The sequence below is a fragment of the Microtus oregoni genome, unplaced genomic scaffold (genome assembly GCF_018167655.1).
Source record: "Microtus oregoni isolate MIOR12 unplaced genomic scaffold, Mior012 000002F_ref0000024, whole genome shotgun sequence".
Classification (NCBI taxonomy): Eukaryota; Metazoa; Chordata; class Mammalia; order Rodentia; family Cricetidae; genus Microtus; species Microtus oregoni.
Genome location: NW_024543061.1, coordinates 82,579,533 through 82,604,619, shown reverse-complemented (window position 1 = coordinate 82,604,619; position 25,087 = coordinate 82,579,533). Strand labels below are relative to the sequence as shown.

General features: G+C 41.0%; 1 protein-coding gene across 19 annotated transcripts in view; it reads left to right on the top strand.

Annotated features, from left to right (window-relative positions):
- The window catches only part of C2cd5 (C2 calcium dependent domain containing 5), a 95,107-nt gene that overhangs the window by 44,682 nt on the left and 25,338 nt on the right, over nt 1-25,087 (top strand). For 10 of the 19 annotated variants that reach the window (XM_041630511.1, XM_041630567.1, XM_041630539.1 and 7 more), the window contains 7 exons: nt 1,105-1,213; nt 3,724-3,789; nt 12,429-12,543; nt 15,666-15,761; nt 19,362-19,553; nt 20,638-20,824; nt 23,263-23,427. In XM_041630511.1, coding sequence (XP_041486445.1) covers nt 1,105-1,213; nt 3,724-3,789; nt 12,429-12,543; nt 15,666-15,761; nt 19,362-19,553; nt 20,638-20,824; nt 23,263-23,427 — 930 coding nt within the window. The remainder of the gene's footprint in view (nt 1-1,104; nt 1,214-3,723; nt 3,790-12,428; nt 12,544-15,665; nt 15,762-19,361; nt 19,554-20,637; nt 20,825-23,262; nt 23,428-25,087) is intronic. The other 9 variants (XM_041630607.1, XM_041630598.1, XM_041630530.1 and 6 more) reach the window with 1 other exon arrangement.

The following is a 25,087-nucleotide window of genomic DNA, read 5'->3' as shown; positions in this document are numbered from 1 at the left end:
CAGCCTTGTATCTATGCTTCAAGCAGCCGGTCAGCCATCTTGCTGCTTTTATATGTGCCTGCTTTTTAATAGTAGCACTTTCCTTTTGGTTATTGCATTTTGTCTGCTGTGGCCTAGAAAATTTGACGATGATGAACTTGTTTGGAATGATGAGTGTCTTAGATCTTAGCTACTTTCTACCAGTGTGAGCATCCTCTACAGAAATGCCGTGGGAATGCAGTGCATGAACCTTAGTAGTTGCAGACTTTCGAGGGCTCTGTCCGGCTGTTTTCTCGCTCTTCCTATGTTGAAAGTGGTCAGGCTGTTGATGGGTGACTCTGGTTAAGGGAAGTTCACTCACTCACAGCCAGGCAGGCCAGGCAGCCGGCACCTCTTCTTGCATCCACTTTTCCCACACTGGCACATAGCCCATGTTTTGGCAATCACAGACTTCCCTCTCGGGCTGGCTCTCTCTCGGTGAGTCCCTATCTTCAGTTTTCTTTTGAATTTTTCTTGTCATCCTTATGGCAGAAGGGGAACCACAGCTTGGAAGGCTTGCAGGACTGTGCAGCTTCCCTGACTCTACTGTCTGACTTCTTTCTTCTGCTTAGCATACAGTATGTGGTCTGTTTGCATCTGGCCACACAGTGATTGGCTCTCACTTTCCACACAGCCTGTCCTTTCACTTCATGTCTCAAACTCCCCTTTTCTAGGTCTCTTGTTGGGCGCTGGCCTTGGGAGTATTTGCCAACAGCCTGGGTTGCCTGTATGTGAGAGACGTCATTACTGAGAAGTGCATATGGGTTGCCAGGCTGTCCAGCCCTGCGCCATTGGGAAATGGTGTTTGAGTAGGAGCTTAAGAAGAGAGAAGAGTGTGTTCTAAGTAGCTCAGCTGGGAACTCCTGAACATTTCCCTCTGGTCAGAATTGATAAGGCAGCTGGATTCTGAATGCTACGGTGGATGTAGGAAACAGATTTGGAAGCATGAGTGTCTGGGAAGTTTTAATGAAAAAGCAGGTGTAGTGTATTTATCTCAGGCCATGCATTTCCTGGGCTAGGATCTGCATGAGCAGAGCCTGCCACTGTCCATTCGGTCATCTCTGTCCTGGTCCTTGTCTTCACCAGGAATTCCCCTTCCTCACCTTGACGGCCTTCCCTCCCGGACTCCTCGTGCACGTCGGTGGTGTTGTTAGTGCACGCTCTGTGAAGCTGTTAGACCGGATCCACAATCCTGGTATGTCTTCCAATATGTTTGATTTTACTACTTTGGATTAAGTTGTAATTGTAAAAATGGATTTTTATGAATATTGAAAGCAAATTTAACCTGAAGAGAAGTGAAAAAAGATTATAAGCTGACCTATGTTATTTTGAGATATTTTCAGTAATCGTAATTAAGGGTAAATTAAGGAGTATATATTAGTTATTTTTAATGTATAATAAATGAACACATTTTGATTTATTTCTGATGAGGTGTCATTTTGAGGGGATCACTGATTAACTTTTGAGTTAGCTTTCTATTTGCTTTAGGGAGATAAACTTTTTTACTGTTTGGCCTTCACGGCCATTACACTAAGTTGTTAATGTTTTTCACTCGCCCGTGCGGCCAACCAAGGAAGAGCAGTAGCTTGTGTCTTTTAGGTACAGCATGGAATGACGCAGAAGGCAGAAGCCGGGTGCTGGCACCATTAGGGCCTTGGATTAGAAATACCTGGGTGACTTTCTTACTCTCTACCAAGCATCATCAATGACGGCAGCTCCTTAAGCAGTCAGATTTCATGCCCAGATATTTGCTGAAGCACCGCAAACCTGAAGCGATACTGACATCTATAGTTTGTATATTTTGGAAGATGAATTCATCACTTCCAGCAACTCCTTTGTGACATGTAGGAAAAGAAGAAAAGAGTGCTCTGCAGTTATTGGGTGGGAACATTGTGGATAGTACTTCTGAGAGTGACAGAGCATTGCTGTTCTTTACAATTAAGTTTAATCAGTGCTCTGTGGTTTGATTTTACCTCAGATAAGAATGAATTCTTCTAGCTGCAAATGAGACCTCAGAAAGGCAATGCTAGTCATGTTTATTTAGCTCTAAAGTGAGCAAATCCATCATCTCAGCACCAGTATTTGGTTAATTTGGATTTATTGTCCCCATTTCTTATTTTTATGGTAGTGTCAGATGTCATTTTCCTTATGGTGTTTGTACACCCTGAAGCTCTTAGAGGGCAGTCTGCCTGCTGCCATGTAGCACATTAAATTCATGCAGGTGACCTGAATTCTAGTTTTCTGCAGGAAATTCAGTCACGAGCAGTGTAAGGAAAGACTAAGCTACCAACCCTGATGGCCACTGCTTTCCATGGATGACTGCCTGATGGGCTGATGGCACCAATGACGTAATACAGTTGTAGAAATGCATTCCATTGATGTCTTCGTTCATTTTGTTGCTTCCAAACAATTTACTTAAATTAGCTTTAAATGATGATAATTATCTTACTTTTACAAAATCTTCTTTTTGAGAGTTCTCATACCCGCCACTTCACCATCTTTACAAGAAAGCCGAGAACCCAGGAGAGTGTCCTCACGGAAGGAGTTGTGTGTGCTGTAGCTAGCAGCTCACCACTTTTCTCTCCTCTCAGAGTGGCTGTCCATCATGCATGGGAAGCCTGAGTTATTATTAATGAACTATTCTCAAAAGTTCAAGTACATGTATCTGTACCTAAATACTATGAGATGCTATAGAGTTACATTTTTAGTTTGTCTTGTTTTTGGTTTAAAACTTAACAAGTGTATAAGCTGATGGTCCCAATATCTTATTTTGATTTAAAATAAACTCTCTTTGGATTCTTTTATGTATATATTATGCACTGAAAAGGAACATTTACCTAACAGCTTCTCTAAGCCCCTTGTGTAATTTTTATTGAAAAAGGACATAATTTGTTGAGAAAAGCTGGATGGTAATAGTCGATGAAAATCTGGATTAGACTGTCCTAGTGATGCTGGAGTGGGATGAAAATCTGGATTAGACTGTCCTAGTGATGCTGGAGTGGGATGAAATAGTCGATGAAAATCTGGATTAGACTGTACTAGTGATGCTGGAGTGGGATGAGCTGCTCTGCCGGGAGAGACTGGGGCTTGCTGGTATCTGCATGCAATGTCCTGCAGTTAGTTTTTAATTAGTAAATGTGAGACATTTTAATTTCATTTTCAGTGGGAAAGGGAAACAGTCTTATTTTAAAACCATTGCCCCAGCAGGGTGGTGGTGGTACACTCCTTTAATTCCAGCACTTGGAAGGCACAGCCAGGCAGATCTCTGTGAGTTCAATGCCAGCCTGGTCTACATAGTGAGTTCCAGGACAGCCAGAGCTGTTGCACAGAGAAACCTTGTCTTGAATAAACAAAAACAAACAAAACAACAACAACAAAACAAAACCACATTGCTACTAGTTCTCTTGGTGATGGCTTCTGAGTTCTTTGAGTACCGTCTTTTGTTAAATGCCAGGCAAGCGGAAGCATAAACAGAAGAACAGGGTGGTTCCCGAGCATCCAGGTGACCAAATGACTAGACAGATGATTCAGGTCACTGGAGCTTGTTCTCCTGCCTTTCCTGTCTCTATTTCCTATTAACTCTGCTGTCTGTCTTCCAGTTCCTGTCAAGTGCTGTTGTCAATGTGTTCTTGTTTGTAGTTTTTTCTTTTATTCCTACTATTCTGCACCTAAAACTGATCAACTAATTTGCTGTTTTGAACTCAGCTTTTGTCGGAATTATGGGTAACACAAGATCTTACAAACTGCTAGACTGGAATAGTTTCAATTCAGGTATTTTACTGGTCATTCAGTATTACATATGCTGACAGAAATTATGGCAGCTCAGTGAGGTTTTAGAGATGTTCTAGATTAAATAGATCAATTCAGTTACGTGGATGCATTCTGTAATAGTTATGTTACAACTTGTAATTTGCATAGAAATGCAAGTATAAAAATATGTGCGCTAAAGTGAATAAAAACCATACTATAAATTATGAATAACTTTGCTTATGTGACTAACTTTCAGGATATAATTAAATTCTATTTGTGCATTTTGGCCATTGTTTTCATATCTGGTAAGTGATACAGGCATTAGCTTTATCATCAAGCAGCATTTGTTAAATACATTAAACAGCCAGCTGATAAACCTTAAAGCATGTTTAACCTGCACGATTAGATTTAATAGAATATATTTACTGTTTTATAAATTACCTGGAAATGGGACTCTTATCATTTTCATTTATAATACTAGAAGTGTTCCAAAATTTCATAGCAGTATAGATTTTTAGGTAGATTTACATCTGCAAGTTTTCCTTCTCCCACATGAGATTCCAACTTTTCTTATAAGTAATTTGAATATAGTGTGTAGCAATTAAAAAAAAACAAGAAAAATTGACAGCTGATGATGTGTTTTAGTAATGTCAATTAGTTTTTTTGATAAAAGCATATTTTCTTACTAATATAAATATTAAAATTATTTTTTGGAATTAAAATTTGGTACTATTTTAATTAAGTACTAAAGCTGATATTTAAAGAATTTTTCAAGTTCTTTGTGTCAGTGTATTTTATAGCGAACCAAAAGCACCAAAGGACTCAGCATTTTAGGTGATGCTTTCCTTGCAGTGTTCTATGTACGCAGGCATCAAAGGTAAAAGCTCTGATGGGTATTATTTGGCGACACGTGAGTCACATTCATGATCTGGCTTTGTCAGCCTGTGCAAATGGAGAGAGATCCTAATTTATAACTCTTAAGGAAGGTACCCCTGTTTTCTAGACAGGGTTTTACCGTGAAATGAAAATGATTATGTTTTATTGATTGATTTCTTTTTAATGAGAAAATGAAATATACCCTATCAGATTTGTTTTTATAAACTAAGAATATATTCCAATACATGGTTAGCTTTCAAAAATTAGAAAAATAGGTTGTGCATAAAAATGATATCGATCACAACTTAAGGAAGTGAAATCTTGTCAGAACAGCAGCTTTTAGGTATGATAGTTTTTGGTCAGATGACAGAGAAGTTTTATAAAAGGAAAGGGCAGAAATTAAATCTCTGGGGCACAGGTATTGTTTCATGCAAACAGAACAGCAGTTTGCAAGGACAGACATGGTTGAAGAAGCGGTATATCTTGCCATCACTGAGTAATGTCAGATGGGAAGTGTGTAGAAGAGAAGTGGGTATGGAGCCACATGTGGAGAGTGGAGGGATGAGAGGCGGCAGACTGGGCTGTGTAGGTAGTTCCAGGGCCAGCCCAAGTTATGATGTGAGACTGTTCTCAGAAGAATGAGCCAAACGATTTACAGCGCAGTTAGAGTATAAAGATAACACCTTTAGTTTAGTATGTTCATGGTGCAACCCTATGATCCAGGCCTTAAGGTAGTTACCTTTAGAAATAAGGCTAATTTTGATACTAGTTTAGAAAAAACAATTTCATAATTCTGAAGAAAATGTGATATGTTTGGTAAATATATTCACATAGTTTTTGTATGTTCCCTGTAATTCAGAAGTATTTTGCTATTGCTATCCCATAATGTCAAAATGTCACAAATTGACCACACTTAGGCCTGAACTCAGTAGTTAAGAACACCGGCTGCTCCTCCCAGCACTCACATGGCAGCACACAGCTGTCTCTGCCTCTACTTCCGGGGATCCAGGACCCTCTTTGGCCTCCATGGCTCACTTGCATGTACATGATGCAGTCATAAGTGCAGGCACACGCCCGTACACAAGGGTTAAAAACAACAAGCAGACAAACAGAACACCCAAACAATTAATTGACCCCATTGGTAAGAATAACAATTGTTGATACTGTTTTTAATTTAAAATTGTTCATCCTTTATTTCTTTAGTTCTTTGACACCATAAATAATGTGAGACTCCAGTCAGTTTGATAATAGTCATCCAAGAGCAGGAGAAAGGAGAGTTCTGAGTGAGAACCACTTGCTAGTTACTAGACTTTCTTAGCTCGGGGTGAGAATATGCCATGCAGCTTTTACAGTTTTGCTGCTGCGTAGTGACTTTTTGGTCATGGATCATGCATCATAGCTGTCCCATCAGATCAGATTGCCTTGGGACTGGATGCCTTCCATGTGTCATTGCATGCCATGATGTTTTCACAGTGGTGAACACTGGCCAGTGTGGCATTTCTTAGAACACATGTCTCTATCATTGAGTGACACATGACTGAATTGGATATTTTTTGTACTATGTAGGTAGGCACTAGAGGACAAAAATTGCCAGTCACCTTGTCTTTATGAAACCTGTGTTCTTAGATGATAGAAAAGTATGAAGTATGTTACTGTGGCATGTGGTATACAGAGCGGAAGCAGACATGGCCAACTGTCGGGGGCTGTGCTAATTTAATTTGTAAGCTTACCTTTGAAGGCTGTCTATCAGGTTTTCAGAGGGTTCTAATTCTTGCAGTAAGATACTGAACCCCATTTGAATGCATGCTCTGTGCTGTTGTAAACCTGCAGCATTTGTGAGGCAGTCCTAGCCTGTGCTCCTCTGATGCTCTGCTAGTCCCTTCAGAGTACAAAGGGTCCTGCTTAGCCTCCATCTTGTCCCATGTTAGCCACAGTGATGGGACATTTTTATGCTCTAGTAGAAGCAAACCCTTTTCATGAATTGAGAACTTAGTATGTTGTTACCCTTTGTTTCCCGATTCTTCTATCTGTAGACAGAATTTGAGAAAAGCAGGGCAGGGGGAGGGTGAAAGTTAACAGCTGGAAAGGAGGCGGAGCCATTACTGCTCTTCACATGACACGCAGGGATGCCAGGAGATTCCGGTAATGAGATTGTGATAACATGCCTTTTGGTCATCCTGACAGACACTGCCTCTCCACAGACCTGGAGACAAACTGGAGAGGCTTGAGGATTTTGCGGCATGCCAGACCCCATCTGAATGCTTTACAGTAGTAGCAGATCATTTGAGGGAGACTATCCTGTTCTGTGGGTGAGCAAAGCGAGGCAGTATTTTCTTAAGGGACCAGTAGAAGGTAGCCGAGCCACAGTCACAGCCTAAGTGTCCTGGCTTCGGGACCCTACACTCTTAACCTTGGGTGATGTGCTTGAAGCATGATGTCAGCAGGGTTTGCTTGTACATGTGGTGTGCAGAACAGATGTGTGTCAGCTCTCAGGCAAGGGGAGGTGCTAGCTTCACACAAGATTTTTGAATTGATGTCTTATGTCCAGAATTAGGAACAATCAGTTGTTTAAAAGGAGATTGCTGCTTTTGGTTTTGAGATCTTTTTTTTAAGTTTTAAGAATATTTTTAGATGAATTGTGAATTTTAGGACTTAATATTTATTTTTAATTTGATCATCATAGACGAGTTACAAGGTAAGCTTTAGTTTGAAATTAGAAAAATGCTGCCTTTTTGTTAATCACATTCATGTTTTTAGTAAGCTCATTTTGGGAGCAAAAATTCAGTTAAAAACTTGAAAAATAAGTTTATTACTTTAAAAAACATTTAATTGTATGAAAATGTGAGTGTAGTGGTGTACTCCCTTAATCCCAGCACTCGGGAGGCAGAGGCAGGCGGATCTCTGTAAGTTCGAGGCCAGCCTGGTCTACAGAGTGAGTTCCAGGACAGTAGGGCTGTGTAGAGAAACCTAGTCTAAAACAAAACAGATGCGAGTCAGCTGGTTGAAGGGAAATAGCACGGAATAGCACCTGAATTTGTTCATTCATTTTGTTTGTTTTAACCAACCTTAAACACTCTTGACACTGTCAGTGAATGCTTGTGGCATGCCCATATGAGTGGAGCCTGGCATCGGCACCCAGGTTACCCTCCTGTTCATGGCTGGTTTACTTAGTCGTGGAAAGGTAGCTAAGTCATTAGTTAGAAGTTGGGCAGGCTCCCTGCGAGTGTGAATTTTGCTGAGAGTCTCAGCTGTTCTTTTCCGGGGCATTGATGTTGATGTGAGAGCTGTAGACAGCTTCTGATTTTCAACTGTACTCAGTTTTTAGGAACTGCTGAGGCCAGGAGGTCTTAGCAGCAGCATGCAAGGCGTGCTTGCTGTGTGCACCAGTAATTTGGATGAGGACTGTCCTGTTAAATGATGTATAGACAGAGTGGATTATATGTCTGGCTGTGAAAAGGAGCAGCATTCAGTTAGATGCAGTATGGTTTGTATGCCAGTTAGTTACCACAGTGACTGACGTCTAGGCTTAGATATTATCTCTCACCCAGCCTACCACTTCCAGTGCAGTGAGGATCTTTTTCTGGTTCTAATGTCTACCCAGTTTGAGTCTGTATACTCTGTTGAACCTGAACTCTTTGGTTTCTGTTACTCCAGTGTTTGGGAGTGCAGCTTCCCTGCATCCCTCAGCAGGGAGATGATCACGTTCAGCCTTCGCTTCATCCAGCCCAACACCTTTATCTCCTCATATTCATTTTCAAGTTCGGTTGAGCTGGATATGATGGCTTATATTCAGTAATCATGGTCCATTTGAAGCTAAGGCAGGATTGTGAGTTTGAGGCTAGTTTGGGCTACTTGCTGAGCCATGTTTCATCAAACAAACAAAAATATGTTGAGTAACTTGAGACAGAACCGATTTTAGCACTTTGGGGAAGCGGGTTTGCCTTGATTATGGATGTGTAGTTGCCTAAAACCACTAAAGGGCTGAGTTTAGTGCAGGCGTTTTCTGTTGAGCTGACCATCTCTTCTTCCCAAGATACACATTGGCTTTTAATCTTCAGTAGTTCCACCCACACTTCTGAAACAAAGAGATGGCAAGATATCAAGCTGTGACCATGCTCTAGAAAGGTGCCAGTAGAGCAGAGCGGGCCGTAGTGCCAGCCACAGCGCAGCATCCCTGAGGACCAGCAGTGTGCTGAAGCAAAGCTCAGTGCATGGCAGCTGCGCAAAGATGTTAAGAGATTTGTATAACCTAGAAAAAGTTTGACCCATGGAAAAAAATCTTAAAAATAGTGTGAAATGTAATTTGTATAATAATTAAGATTTAATTTTTCCTAATTTTTTAAATTAGAAATAATTGTATAGATGCTAGGAATATGGTATTTAATGTGGAAATCATTTTCTTATTACTTTTGGAATGTTGGTTAAATAAGTTCACATCTCAGCTATATTTTCCTAAAATGGCTAACATTGCACCCAGGTACTACATGGATAATTGCCAAACATTTTAAAGCTGGACTTTGTTCTTTTTATAAAAGTATGATAGAATGTTAGATTTATGCTTTGGTACAGTGAATAAAATAAATAGGTTTAATAGTGTGTTTCCTATTAAAATTTAGTTAGCAGTTATTAAACTTTAAAAAAGTCCATTACAGGGATTAAATGTGATATAGCTGATTATTTATTGATAATAAGATCATACTAATTATAAATACTCTGAGTCTGTGGCGCATCTTTGCCATGATTGTAGTGCAGGCTTTAAAGATAAATAGAATCTTTTAAAATACTAAATAAACTGATTAGTCTCTAACTTTGATCCCTTGCTCCTGTGTACAGTGGCCATGGTTGCCGGAGTGACTATGACAAAGTGCTCCTCCTGTGCGCTTGCCTCGCTCTCACCTAGACTCTAGGGCCATTCCTTTCTGTGACCATTTCAGTGAGCTGCCATAGTTTTCAGTCCATGCTGTCACCTGACCCGAGCATGCGCCAAAACATCACTGTTCCTGGCTCCTGTTTGCCAAATCTGCTTCGCAAACCCTTTGTTCCTTAGCTTTTGCTTTAGCCCAAACCAAATTTAACATTTTCCAGAGTGTGGACACATGCCATTTGCTTCCTTGGTGCCCATGTCATATAAGTAGCTTTTTCCTCTTGTCAATACTTTGCTAAGTACAGTACTGGCATCTCATGCACTTGTATGGCTGTGTTAAAATGAAGGCTGCTTGTGAGCTTGCCTGAAGGGTGTGAATGCTGCACTTGCGCTCAGCCAGCTCGCTCTTGCTCTCGCTCCCTTTAAGGTTTAATCAGCCCCTTTTTCTTCCATGGCTTTGTTCAACTATCTGTTGTTTTATGTTATACTAAGGTAAGTCTGATGTGGAGTAACTGTATTCTACGTAGTTACAAATACCTCAAGGGAACTGTTAAGATTGCTCCATTTGAACATGCTGGGCATTTCTAATAAATAATTTTCAAGTTTAAAATAATTAGTTCCCTCCATTTCCTCATTATTCTTAGAATGCTGTTTTAGACTGCTGCCTATAAAACCCTTTTTTAAAAACCAGGGAATCCACCATGTGTTACTTGTGGTACAGATAAGGTGGGTCTACTGTGAGGAAACCATGATAACATGGTGTACAATGGTTACCTTAGAAAGGACTCTACACTTCTAGGCCGATTCAGAAAGTAAATAGCAAATTCCATTAATGAGCTTGAGAAAAGTTAGACTTGCCTGATACAGTGTTTAGCAAAACAATTATTTTCTAGACAAAATTATTTCTATTTGTTATACTTATTTTCTTAGAACTATAGATAATTTGATAGATGAGAACACTACATAGGTAATAGCTTGTTCTCTAGTATAATTTCCTTCTGGAAAAGGATGCGGTGACATGGATGTTAAATTGACATTACCAGCATACATGTCCAGACATGGTGGCTCACGCTTGTAATCCTCACACTGGGGAGACAGAGACAGGAGGATTGTAGCAAGTTCCAGCAGCTTAATCAGTATAGTGAGTTTGAGGCTACTTGACCAGTCCCATCTCAAAGAGAATACCGAAAAGGCGTGCATGTCTTGCTAGAGAGGTGACTGTGGACTCTTAGTGTATGCATTTCAGCCAGAATGTGAGAACAAGTTTGTAGTGAGCTTTAGGGACAAAAGACCACCTGAATGTTTGTGTATTTCTCGGTCCATAGTATGGGAGTGTAGCCTTTCTGTTCTCTTTCTTCTTTCCTTTATCTTGTTCTTTCATCTTTCCCCAGTTTCCTCAAGTCTGCGCTTCTTTATCTCTCTCTGAAGGAAAGTTTTAGGGTAGCTCTGTCTCAGACCCCAGACTAAATCAAGAGCTGGCTGACATTTGCCCCTCTCCTTCATCCCCTCCGTGCGGAGGAGACACAATCATCCCAGGGATGTGAGTTCTAGCACGCTTCTTAACCTTTCCGTCCTTCCTTTCTTCTCTCCTTTATTAGTGAGTAGACTTCCCCTTCATTTGTTTTGAAGACCTCTGCTAAGAATTTGATCTAACTATGCGTAAAAATAGAAAGTGGTGTCTGCTTGTTTCTATACTAGTAGCCCCTTTGTGTAAATCATATGCAGTCAGAGCTTAGCGTGAACCTTTAGCGTTGAACTTTCACAGTCCTTCCAAAGGGGCACTGACCACAAGAAAGAGCCAAGTCAGGATCTGCTCGTTGTTAGCACCACTTTTGGTTCTAACCCTTTGCCCATGGAGTGAGTGTCACTTGCAGTGATTGTTCACTCACAAAACGCAGATGATTGGAAAGCATGCGGCCCCTCCTTCCTCCATACTGCCCCATCACAGGGGATGTTAGTGAATGCAGGGCCTCTATCTCTGCCTCTACCACTTAGCTTATCCCTAGTCTCTAAGCAGGAATCCTAGCTTGTTGAGAAGGCCAGGTTTAAACTCATGTGCTCAGCTTCTCAAGCAGCCAGGACTTCAGGCATAGGTCACCATGACCATAATTGCTTTTGAAGTTACAGGCCATGTATGGAGTTTAAAATTGTGTGTTTAAATTTTCCCTTCTTTATTAACCAAATTATTTGTGTTAACTTTTTAAATGTACTTTCTTTCTTTTTCTGATCCGTATCAAATTTTTTCTTTTTAGATTAGCTTGTTCTTTTAATACCGTTACTTTGCCCAGGACTTATATCTTTATAAAAGAATGGCAAATAATTTTTTTTTTTACCATTTATAAATATTGGTGAATCTACCTTGGGTAGAACGTGGAATGTAGTGGATTATAAAAGTAGGTGATAGAATATGAAGTCAAAATTTAAATCAAATTTATGCATAGGACATATAAGGTATTCATTCACTCAGTGAGATGAGACATAATGTGTCCTCTCAGTTTAGAATCTGACCTGGGTGTGATGGCACATGCCTGTACCCTAGCGTTCAGAAGACAGAGGCAGAAGGATCAGATCAAGGATATCCTCAGCTCCCTATGTGAGTTTGAATCCAGCCTGAGCTATGTGAGATCCTGTCCCCCAAATCAGTCAGACCAACAAACCAGATTGGAACCTCCACCGTAAGTTATAGCTGTTAAAACATACGGCGTACACTCAAAGACATACCCTGCAAGTGTCCCTTGAAGTAGGAAAGCTGGTAGAGCCGAGTGGTCTGCCTCACTCACTGTCAGCGCACTTTAAAGGACAGGAAGTGTAAAGCGTGGGGCAGTACTTCCATCTCCCCGAGTCAGGGTGCCTGCAGACATTTCCTGTTAACGTATGATATGCTGCTGAGTAGTCAACTGACTTCAACTTTATGTTTCAGATGAACCAGAAACTCGAGATGCGTGGTGGGCAGAAATCAGACAGGAGATAAAGTCACACGCTAAAGCCTTAGGCTGCCATGCTGTAGTGGGCTACAGCGAGTCAACCAGCATCTGGTAAATGGCTGCTTGGATTTTCTTACCCTGTGATTGGCTGGTCCTGTGAACTGGGAGCGATGCGATGCATGTCAGAGAAGAGGAGCAGTGGGGAGGCCAGCTGGACCTTGAGTCTATCAGACCAGGTTCCAGGTGCCTCCTGCCCACGTGATCGCTATGAATCCAGAGCCTCTGCTCCTCTGTTAAACTGATGGGGATACAAACTGTGTTCTGAGCTTTGAAGTGTCACACGAGCATGTAATAACTGGCACTCCCCTTAGTCGTCCTCATCCTGTAGCACTTCCTTGGCTGATTCTGTTGACTCCTTCCACTGGGGCATCTGGTGGGGATCTAGGTGTCTTGTGAAGGAATTGCCAACTGTCTCTAGGTAGTCTTCAGGCAGCACTTGGGAGGCAGAGGTCTCAGTGAGTTCAAGGCCAGCCTGGGCAACATAGTGAATTCCAGGCCGGCCAAGAGCTATGCAAGACCTTCTATGCTCTCTGCTGCTAGTTTCCTGCACCGCCTGTCCTTCTGCCCTGCTCACTTGTCAGCTCTCTTCCTCCTTGCAGCTAGAATTGGGCTTTTTTGTTACTAGTCTTCTCTTGCCACTGACTTTGGAGTATGTTATGGACTTGCCAATCCATTGACACCGTCTACAACATTTCAAACTATGAAGTTTACTTTCAGGTTAGAACCTAATGCTCTTCCACCATTAGCATTTACGCCTTCATGTCCAGTTCTGACCCCGTTGTTTCGGCACATACAGTCTTCATTGCTTTTAGTTATTTTATCATCCTTGAACCTCATCTGTTACAGGGAGCGAGGCCCCTTGTTCCGGCCACCTGAAATAATCACACAGAAACTATTAATTAAAATACTGGTTTGGCCATTAGCTCCAGCCTCCTATTGGCTAACTCCCACATCTTGATTTAACCCATTTCTATTAATCTGTGTTCACCACAAGGTCGTGGCTTACTGGGAAAGATTCAGCATGTCTGACCTGGCAGCTCAATGGCGGCTTGCTCTCTCTCCTTTCTTCCTCCCAGAATTCAATTCTGTCTTCTCTGCCTAAGTTCTGCCCAAACAGTTTCTTTATTGATTAACCAATGAAAGCAACATGTAAACAGAAGGACCTCCTACACCATTTCCCCATTTCTGTTTAAAAAGGAAAGGAAGGCTTTAACTTTAACATAGTAAATTACATATTTCAAAATAGGTATCAAACAAAAACTACAGTTACCATATTTATATCTATTTTATCTTTTATCATAACTAAGGAAAACTATAACTATAAATTCTTCAACTCTATCAAAGACTCCAAAAGGATATAATATTACCTAAGTAAACAGGAAATGCATTATAAACAACTTCCAAAACTCTAAAATTGATAGAGACATCTCGCTGCCTGGACAGTCACCCAAAGTTCTTCTGTACTGTTGGGGCATCCATCTTCAGCCTACAAGCACTCATCTTCATGGCCTTCTAGAAAGTTGATAATTGTGGTAGTTAAGGAGCCATTTGACCCTGTGCTGTCTTACTTCTCTACTCTGCATAATTCTTACTACCAGATTCTCTATTCATGTGTTCATCATTACTCTCAGAGAAAGGCCATTAACTTGCAGTAAATATGAATATTACTGCCATGGTATTTACTGTGTTGTGTTCTTTGCTGTTTCAAGCCATGTATTATACCTTTGAATCTTTCTATTACCATTGAATAGATTTTTTAAAAAGATTTATTTCTTTTACTTTATGTGTAGGAGTGTTTTGCCTGCCTGCATGCATGTATGTGTAACATGTGTGTGCCTGTTGGATGCCCTGGAACTGTAGTTATAGGTGGTTGTGAGCCACCCTTGAGGGCTGGGAATCACACCTGGATCCTTTGTGAGAGTAACAAATGCTCTTAGCTACTAAGCCATCTCTCCAGCCTCCTAGTAGCTTTCCCGCTTGTTAGCTACCAACTTAGATAACTGCTCCACCTTGCTTGCTGGTAAGGAAGTCCTGCCTTGTCTAGTGCCATATGCTTTTATGCCTGAAGGATTTGACGCTCAAGACATGATTTTTTGCCATGAAATTTATATTCCATTGGAGAAGTATGACATCAATGTTAAGTTGTATTGTTCAGGACCCCAGAAGACTGCAAGTCTGGAATAGGGTGGGAATGTTACCGGAAGTGGAATATGAGTGTCCGTCATTTAGAAGTGCCAGTGATGACTGGTGCTTGTTCAAAGTCATGGGGATGTAACATGAGTGACACAAATGCAGAGGAGAGGCATGTGTGGGTCCTGGAGCGTGCATGCACGTGTGCAAAGTGTAATGAAGACGTTGTAGTGAATTTAAAGCTGTGTCATGGGCACAGGCACCTCTACGTTTGTTGAGTTTCCTTCATAGTCTGGATTCATGTGCCAGAAGCTACTTGTCTCAAAATATCTCTGCATCTAAATTTCATCTTTACTAACTTTTTCTCCTGTTCCATCCCCTCCTTCCTGCTGTTATTGATGGAATTCTTTGATGCACACTGCTGTCCTGAACTCTGGCTGTTCCTCAGGTGCTCGCAGCCTGTCTGCCTGAAAGCCTGGTGCCCTGTGCTCAGACTTCATGTGTCTGGTCTTTGTCTTGATCTGTACACTTTCTCCTTGTTCTCCTCTCTCTCTCTCTCGTTCCTCATCTGCTACTGTCTCACTTGCTGTGGGTGATACCGTCAGCAGTTCCATCTGTTATTGTCTAATTAGTTTCGCTTTTAAGACAGGCAGTTTGTAATGAAGAACTTAAAAGAATTCCTTTTAAAGTAAGTTTTCTGTCATATATATACATATACATATATATACATACATATATATATATGAAAGATACAGTCTGTATTATTTGGTATATTTTGGATACTATTTTAGATACTTTTGTGATTCTAATTCAGGTTAAACTGTAGCACTATAGATAATTTTTATAGTTGTACTTTTAGAATAATATTAATAAATATTCATAGATATTTAGAGTAATACAGTTTGGTAGCTTGTTACTGAGTTTACATTTTGAACTATTTAATCTTTCAGGAAGCTATACTGTTAATTTATCTTTTTATTTGCAGTAGTTTTGCCGTCTGCATTTGATGTGACTTGCTGTGTTTTTTTCCCTCTCTCTTCCAGTGAAGAAGTCTGTATTTTATCAGCATCTGGCACGGCAGCTGTACTGAACCCTCGGTTTCTTCAGGAAGGCACTGTGGAGGGCTCTTTGGAACAGAGGTTGTCATGGCTTGCTTTCCTAAACAGAGAAGGGCGAGGTTGATTTTTTAAAATCTCAGAGCTCAGGAGGTTTTTCTGTGTAGTTGGCAGGTAGTTGGGGACTGTCGCAGCCAGTACCAGGCACTTGGTAACAGCTGTGTAGGATTCTACCTTTGTAGCCAGCTTGCAAATAACTACACAGAGACCTCTTGTAGGAAAGCTTTAGTTTGTACAGCTGGAATTACCGCATCAATGATGTTAATCTGTGTTCTGTCATGTGGCATTACCTCTCCTCCATCTTGCGCCTCTTGTTTTCTCTCCATGTTTCTTCTCTTCTTCTCAGAGTCCTCTCTCCACGAAGTCTGTCTGACCTCTTACTAGCTATTGGCTGTTCAGCTTTTATTACACCAGTCACAGAAATACATTTTCACACAGTGTACAGCTATCCCAGAATATTCTTTCTTATATATCACCTTGGTGTCTTGATAAAGTCCCATGTAGGAGTAACAGCAGAAGAACTCAAGTGGACCCTTTTAATTTCTTTTACTTTATTCTCTTCTTTTTGTCTCATCACCACAAGTAGAATTTATTTTCATAAATTCTTCTTTCACAAAACAGTCAAAGCACGTACTATATTGTGCTGCTTTATGACTTTAATACATGTGAAATGGAAAATGAAAGTATTAGGTGAGATTAGCTTACTTTTAACTTACTTAGTTATTGTAACCTTTAAACTGTTAACGTCCATAAATGTAAAAAATTTTTTCATCAACAGATGAAACTATCCAATGTCTATGTAAATAAATATATGTAAATATGTTAGATTTATTATCTTAATATTGGCATCTACTGTGTTTTGAAACAACTATACAAACTAAAGAAGAAAGTATAAAAGTCCTCTAGTTCCAAATTAAGTATAACTTTGCAAGATTTAATATATTCTATTAATTTAGAATCATATGCTAACCTGGGAAAGAGGAGGACCTTAGGTAGCTGCTTTTGAGTGGATGCTTGCCAGTCTATTCTAGCACCTTCAAACTAGGGGCCATTGTTGAGGAATTGGACTCCTGGGCTGAGGAGTGAGCCAGGGCATGTAATTGCTAGGCAGGCTGCCGTCAGCTACGCCTGTGGGACAGTCCCATCTGATTGCTTTCCTGAGTAAGGCAGAAGATCCCTGGTGGTTGAGTTTAGGATTTTGTCATGTTCGGCAAGTGCTTTGTCACTGAGCTATGTCCACGGTGTCTTAGAAACCTAATTTAGTAAGTTTTTCAAAATGTCCTGGGTTTAGATGGGTATAGCAAATTCTAATAAAATATTTGTAAAACATCTGTTGTTTGTACATGTTTATGTAGAAGGGATGCGGTCGCACACACGCCATGACATGTGGGTGGTACTCAGAGGACAGCGTGTACATGTGAGCTCTTTCCTTTTATCGTGTGAGTTCCAGGGTCAAACTCAGGTAACCAGACTTGGTGGAGCTGCTCTTACCTGCTGGTTACTTTAGCCAGATCCCCTCCACAACCATGGAATTATTAATGCATACTAGCCATAATTTGGAGACTATCAGAGAGTAGAAAGAAAAATGATTACCTTCATTTCAGGACTCAGAAAGTTTTTTCTGTACTTTTTGTGTTTTGGATGTTTATAAATTGTACTGTTCTGATTTTTGTGCCTGGTGATTTTGCTGTAGATATTCAAATCTATGCAGAGTGCTTAATTAAAAATGGTTTCACTTAAGTCATCCTCCTGAGTTCAAATAAATGTGAATTCAAACAGGAGGTCAGATTGTGGCTTAGCAGGCTAGTGTGGTATCCTAGGCCAATTCAGGCTACATGGACTTGCATTTCCATCTGTCAAGCAGACATTACATTTGTAGGGTAGGTATATTTAGTTGTAGCTTCCTTAATTTTCCAAGGAAACCCCATATAATATTTTTAAGTATTCATTCCAGTTTTATAGAAGAGGTTAGATAACTGGTGTGGAGTCACACTGTTTGTGACCTGCTGGCAGTGAGTGGGGTGGCCGTGGGTGCTCCTTGTCAGCTTTTGTGATACGTATGTCATAAAGTAGGTCTTTTGGCTTTTCAGAAATGTAAAAATAGTTGCTCGAAACAAGCAATCTTAGTGTATACCTTTTTCTCACTTTTTTTTCAAATACCTTTTTGTTGTTAAAATTTTCCCATAATTTCTTATTTTTTTATTCTTTGGTAATTTCACATCTGTATTTAGTATATTTTGGTGTTTTTTGTCCTCCATTACCATCTCTCATCACCCTCTGATTCCTCTGAAACACTTCTTCTCCCTAACAGGTCCCTTCTGCTTTCATGTCTTTTTTTTTTTTTTTTTGGTGACCCACTGAATTTAATTAGGGTTGCTTCTAGGAACAGGAGTTGGAAGTTACTTACTGGGGCACAGACAACATACTAATGACCACTCCACTGAAGAAAATTCTTCTCCCTCCCTCAGCAGCCATTAACTGTCAATGTGTCAGTAGCCTCTCAAGCAGGAGTGGGCTTCACTCCTCCTCCATGCACAGTGGATGTCAGTGGTCCCTCTTTGTGCAGATCTTGTGTAGATAACTACAGAAGACGGTGTCTCACGGAACTCCTCCCCATCCTGCTGTGTTCTTAACATTCTTTCTACGCTTTCTTTTGCAATGTTCCCTGGTCATAGTGGGGGTTATACAGATGTTTTATTTAGAGCTGAATGCTCGACATTGAGTCCCTTATTCTCGGCACTTTTACAACATAAAAGTCTTTGCATTAACCATCACCCCTGCAGATAGAAGCTTCTCTGAACAAGGCTAAGAGCAGTATTAGTGTATGGCTATAAATGGCAGTTTGATACCATGTCCATTTTGCAAAACAAGAGTAGGTTCCTCAGTAGGACCTATGGCCTCTCCAGCCTGTGGAGTGGGCTTCAAATTCAATCAAATTCAAATTCAATCAGAAAGTGGTAGGCTGCTTACAGTAGTCATGCTGCTATTCCACCAATGGGCACATTTGCCTGACATTTTGGTGTTGCAGCTCCCAGGGTTCACTGCTGGGTAACACACTTTTTCCTCCAGAACCTGTATATCACTTAGCACTGAGCTGGTTAGCAGGGTAGGTGGAGGTTTACAGGTCAGTCCTAGCTTGGTATTTATGTGTCCTGCAACCAAAATACGTGGTGGCCTCAGTAATATCTTATCATTCTGTTTCCATAGGCAGCCAAGCATTTTTGTTTGTTTGTTTGTTTGGTGTGTATGTGTTTCTATTTATTAACCATTAGGAAAATGCTATCCTTGCTGACTATTCTTTGTTTTTTGTGTCAGAAGTCATCTCTGTCACGTTATGGCAAATGATCAACGGAATTAGTATAACATGACTTTTTCTTAGAGGAGTAGCAATAGCCCTGACTTCATGGTTGTTAGCAATTTATCAGTCGCAGCGGCATTCCCACTGCTCTGGAATAAGCTGTGTGGGTCTATGCACAGATACTGTGTCTGTAATATATATTGTGTAGATGTTACAGGTATTTTAGAAGTGCTCCATGACACCTGTGTGCTAGTTTTCTTTGTCTAAGGATGACCAGGTTCTGAATCTTGAGTAGAGTGTCTTAATTTTTAAATATATTTACCTAGGATTGAAGAAAACTTGCCTGTGGGCTGCGGATTCTGCCATATACCATATGATGAGCTGAACATGCCATTTCCTGCTCACCTCACATACTGTTACAACTGCCGGAAACAAAAAGTCCCTGATGTCCTCTTTACAACCATCGACCTGCCCACTGATGCAGTGGTTGTTGGGAAAGGTTGTCTTATCCAGGCAAGGTATGTTTGTGAAAACTGTGTCTGGTGTCCCCAAGACACCGTGAGGTACAGAGCCATAAACCTGGTGTACAATACCTATTCATATCCAGGGAATTGTTGATATTGTCCTCTTTTACACACAACTTAATTCCAAAGTTATGGTGAGTTCTGTTCTAAAATATATTTTTATTCTATTTAGTGTTTTTCCTCTTCAGTCTTCTGTTCCCATCTGGGATTATTTCCCCCTCCACCTAAGTATATTTCCTTTAGTATTTTTTGATGATCTGTTGGTAATGCATGCTGTTTTTGTTTGGAAATGTGTTTACTTTTATGTTGCAAGTGTTTTCTGAGCACAGTGCTTTTACCACTGTCTTCCGGCTGTCATTACTGTTATTTATGAGTGCTGTGTTGATCTAACGATGGTCCCTTTGAAGGCTTTCTGTTGCATAATGGGTGCACATGTAACATTTGTGCCTAAGCTAACGTTCCTCTCTGCTGTTCTTCTATCCTGTATCACACGCAGTTATGGAACCTAAGATTTTTAAAACTTTTATGTGTATGGGTGTTTATGTGTATGCCTGCTTGTATGTGTGCACATCATGTGCACACACCCCTGGTGCCTGCAGAGACCAGAAGAGGGCATCAGATCCCTTAGGACTGGAGTTTGATAGGATTGTGAACTGCCATTGGGTGCTCGGACTTAAACTCTAGTTCTCTAGAACAGTGTTCTTAACTGTTGAGCCATCTTTCCAGCATTAGAATCTAAGATTTTTAACTGTGTAGTGGTTCTGGTCATTAATCATTTTATTTCTAGAGATTCTGAGATTTTAAATTCCTGCGTAATTGAACTAGAACTTTCAGTAAAGACATACTTAGTGACAGTAAAGGCAAAGCAGCAGATTATAGTAGAGCAAATCTGTTTGAGACTAGTGTTTTACTAAGAATGCTTCTAGGGAGTCTTTTCTTTTTCTCAGTGGTGCTGGAGGTCAGACCCAAAACACCGGAAATTCTAAAGAAGTCTTCTGCGGAACCAGAGTCCCGTCTGGACATTTCTTAGGATGGTACCAGGAACACTGTGGGCTGACGGAATTATTTTCATTTGTAGGTTATGTCGCCTAAAAAAGAAAGCCCAGGCAGAAGCCAATGCCACAGCTATCAGTAATCTCTTGCCGTTTATGGAGTATGAAGTCCACACTCAACTGATGAACAAGCTCAAACTGAAAGGAATGAACGCTTTGTTTGGACTAAGACTTCAGATCACAGTGGGCGAAAACATGTTGACGGGCTTAGCGGTGAGTTGAGAAGTGTCTGCGTGCCTTTTGTCAGTTCTGCGGCTCTGGTGAGAAGTGTCTGCGTGCCTTTTGTCAGTTCTGCGGCTCTGGAGTCTGTTGTGTGGGATTCAGCGGTTCTGTAAGAGATAGCATAGCCGGATGTGGTGGGTCATCGTTACGATCCCAACATGTAGGCATCTGAGGCAGAGGGATCAGGAGATCAAGGCTTGCCTGGACCACACACACAGTAAGGCCCTGACTCAGAAGAAGCAAACAAAAGTAGACTTAGCTAAAGAAACACATATCAGGCCTTTAATGGCTGGAGAAACTTAGGGAAGTGAGTCTGCTGAGTGACTTTTACATAGTTTTAAGGGACTATGATCAGTCTAAAAGTTATCATTGCAGTTTATTGAGTTGAAACCACTGATCTGAGCTCTATTATATTTTCATATTTGGGGCTGTTGACATTTACAGGATTCTCATCTGTGTTGGCAGCTTTCAAATTTTACCTCTTACTGCCATCTTTTCAAGACACATAGAGGTATTTAACTTAAAACTCCATGGATACTCTCGTCTTTCTCTATAAAATTTATATTTAAAATAAAAAATATATTTCCTATTTCATTTCCTATTTTTATTAGAACAAGCATGAAATTTTTATTTATTTATTTACTTATTTTAAATTTTGAGAGAGGGTTTTTGCTAATAAACACGTGCTGGCCTCAAAATCATGATGCTTCTGCTTCAGCCTTCATCCTCCTGAGGGCTGGGTTTGCAGCTATGCACCACCGTTCTCAGCTGTACATTTTTGTATGTAGGAGTCAGTGAAGTGGTTGTGGTGAATTGATGAGTTTCTGGCATTGGTGTAACCTAAGGCCTGCGCCAGGCAGTGCTTTTGTGTTTCCTAGCGATGCTGATTGTGTCCACCTGCCATTTTCTGTGCTGTTGCATTGTGTGCACCAAACTCTAACTATCTGAAAGCTAGCTTCCAGGATAGCTGACATGGGAGTCCCTGCTGAATATCACTTAAGAGGAGAAGGCAGTGCTGCCACAGGCTGGCATTCTAGAGTGACAGGGTCGTATGTGCTGTCGGTGGTTTCAAACCCAGGCTCATCTGGTTCTGCAGGTCCAGGCTGTTTTGTGTCATCAGTCAGTGAATGGAGCAGAAGTGTTTAGGTGATGTTAAGGCGTGGCAGGGCTCCTTAGTGGTGGACTTGAGGAACTAAGTTATGGCTATGCTGATTATGTTCTGGAAGAGTACTGTGCAGGACTAGTTTCAGGTGATGTGTAGACGTTATTATAGAATCTTACAAAGTTGACAGTTGACCAATTTCACCTTAAATATACAGATACCCAAGGAAGAGCTGCCTCTCCCGTACCCCCACTTCAATGCTTCTCTTTTTGCTGTTGATATTGTCTCACATTTACTTGTGTGTGTGCACACCCTGTGGTGCAGAGACCATGGTGGACTTGCTGGGACTAAAGGACAACCTGTAGCAGTCACTTCTCTCCTGCACTGTGCAGATTCATCAATCCTGATGATCCAGGCCATCAAGTTTTGCAGGAAATGCCATTACTTGATGCCTTGCCAGCCCTGCTTTTACTCTTTTTGAGATAGGGTTTTAAGAAGCCCAGGTTGATCTTCAACTTGTTATGTAACTGAGGCTGATCTCGAATTCCTTATCATCTTGGGTCTCCCTCTCAAGAGCTGGGATTACAGGCATGTGCCTCTTCACCCACTGTAATGCTTAGATTTCTTCACACTTTGCTCTGCTTGTGGTAGCTTAAACACACACGTAGATTCTTACCTTGCTTTATAGTTCTCATAACTTTCCAGTACTGATTTTGTACAGTGACTGCTGAAGAATTAGAAATTATCATTGTGTTAAATAGTCAAATAAATGTGTCAAGTATGTTGTGTGTGTTGGTGGCTGTGGAGTGAGCGGGAGAACGCACATGGGGGTGAGGCTGCTCGCATTCCTTACCTCATCCTTTCTGTTGTGATTGCAGCGCATCTCCTCTGTTGCCCTTCTCAAGCAGACTGTCTACGCATTGGTTACTGTTTTAGTAGTTTTTTTTTTTGCTAAGGTATGTTAGATTTCAAGTTATTTTTTTGTGTGTATTTTAGATATTTTGAGACATGGTCTCACACTATAGCCCAGACTGGTCTGGAACTCACACTGAACCTCAGGCTTACCTTGAACATCATATCCTCCTACCCAAACTGCTCAGAGTTCTACTTTTTTTTTTTTAATAAATGAGGCAAAAACTTTAAAAGGCATACTTGGTTACTTAGAGAATCCCTTTCACAGCTGTTTTCCATCACTCAGGAACATCCCTGAGTAGAGCAACACTTGTTAGCTTTTGTGTGTTCTTATAGACGTGGCCTGGCCATGTGTCTTTAGTACGGAGCAGTCCTTTGATGTTCTCTCTGATTATATCCCTGTTCCTCTCACTAGTCGGCCACAGGGGTCTACCTAGCCGCTTTGCCGACTCCTGGTGGGATCCAGATTGCGGGGAAGACCCCCAATGACGGCTCCTATGAGCAGCACATCTCCCACATGCAGAAGAGAATCAACGACACGATTGCCAAGAACAAAGAACTGTATGAAATCAATCCTCCGGTAAGTGGATGGAGCCTGCCAGGGGAATGGACCAGTTACTGATCGGATGTGGTGTATCTGGAGGAGATCTTCCTGTGGACATGAGTTTTCCACCTCTCCTGCTGTCTTTGCTTAAACATCTCCTTCTGAATGGGACTCCTCCAACTTCGAGTGTACAGAGTGCAGCTCTCCTTTCAAGTTTTGCTTCTTGTTACTTCCTGTTTCCTGTGATGCCCGTGTGGTTGTGCCTTTACATATATGTGTATGAGTGTGTATGCATGTTCACAGGCCTGGCTTTTGTATACACCCAAAGGTTTTAAACTTTTTTCTCTTGCCTGCTGTGACCTGTGGAGTACAGCTCCATCACAGCTGTGTCTCGATGTAGGAAGGTCTCCTTTCAGTAACAGTCTCTCAGTAAATATTTGTTAAATGTTTGTTAGGTAAGTGGTTTAAATTTCTCTCTTCTGGCTGGCATATTGACTTACATCTGTAATCCCAGCACTTGGGAAGCTGAGGCAGAACAGTTGCTGTGTGTTTGAGGCCAGACTGGGCTGCAGAATGAGACCCTTGTTAAGAAGTGGGAGTGCAGTAGCGGGGACGCCTCACACCCTTGCATAGTCAGCCCCTAAGCTTGCAGCTGCATCCCCTGTTCGCACAGTGCAGACACCTTCAGCCATAGTCTGCACTAACAGAAACGTGCCGCAGTTACAATTAAATCACTTTTAATGAGCTTCAGATGATAACTACTCCCACAAAGGGGTACTGCTTGAGTAACATTTTAAGAATTTTATACATAATTTAGTTTGGGCTTGTTTTTTTGATATGCTGCCTCAGAATTCATCTTCACTTATAGCTTTTGTCCTGTTCTTGGAGCAGAGTGGTAAAGCTGACTGAGGGCTCAGGGATTTGATGAGAAGTGTGAGGCTCAGTGTGGGGCCACTGGGCCTCTGCTGTTCAACCAGCTTGAATTGGGATTTGCTCTAATTATAAAATACACTTTGAAAACAGTGTAAAGATAGTGTAAAATATCTCTTCAGTGTATTTATTTTAATTACATGTTGAAAATGTAATGTTTTAAGTATAATGAGATAAACAAAATTCCATTAAAATTTGTTCTGTTTTTTTTCTTTATTATATAGTGTCACTTGCTTTGTGTTTCTGTTGGACAATGACTTGAAACGTAAAAACAATGAAATGCTGAAGTGTTACCATATTAATATCTGAAAAATAGTCTTAAAAGCTCTCATAGCCCTTGCTAATAAACATTTGCACATTGTTTTTCTTCTATAATTATTACATTTTGGTATTTGAACATGCTGTTACAGTGTTTATGCCTTTTGGGTTCGATGAAGCTGCACTGGAGCTCCGTGTAGTTTGTTGGTTGGTTCCGGTGGTGTCCACTACTCTTTGACTAAGTCACTACTGCCTATGTGACTCCGTCCTGATCGCCCGTGTGCTCTGCAGCCACTCTGCCTGCCAAGTGTCAGTGAGGTTCATTTACACGTCTGTCTCCCACTGCTGTGAGAGTCAGACTTGATCGTCACTCTCATCTGCTCCCCAGCAATCTCAGATAAAAAATACTTAAAATCCCACGAGCAGGCTCATGCTCTGTGTCTTGCCATTAGTCCTTAAACAGCATAGTGTAACAACTGTCTATACAGCTTCAACTCATGTAGCTCAG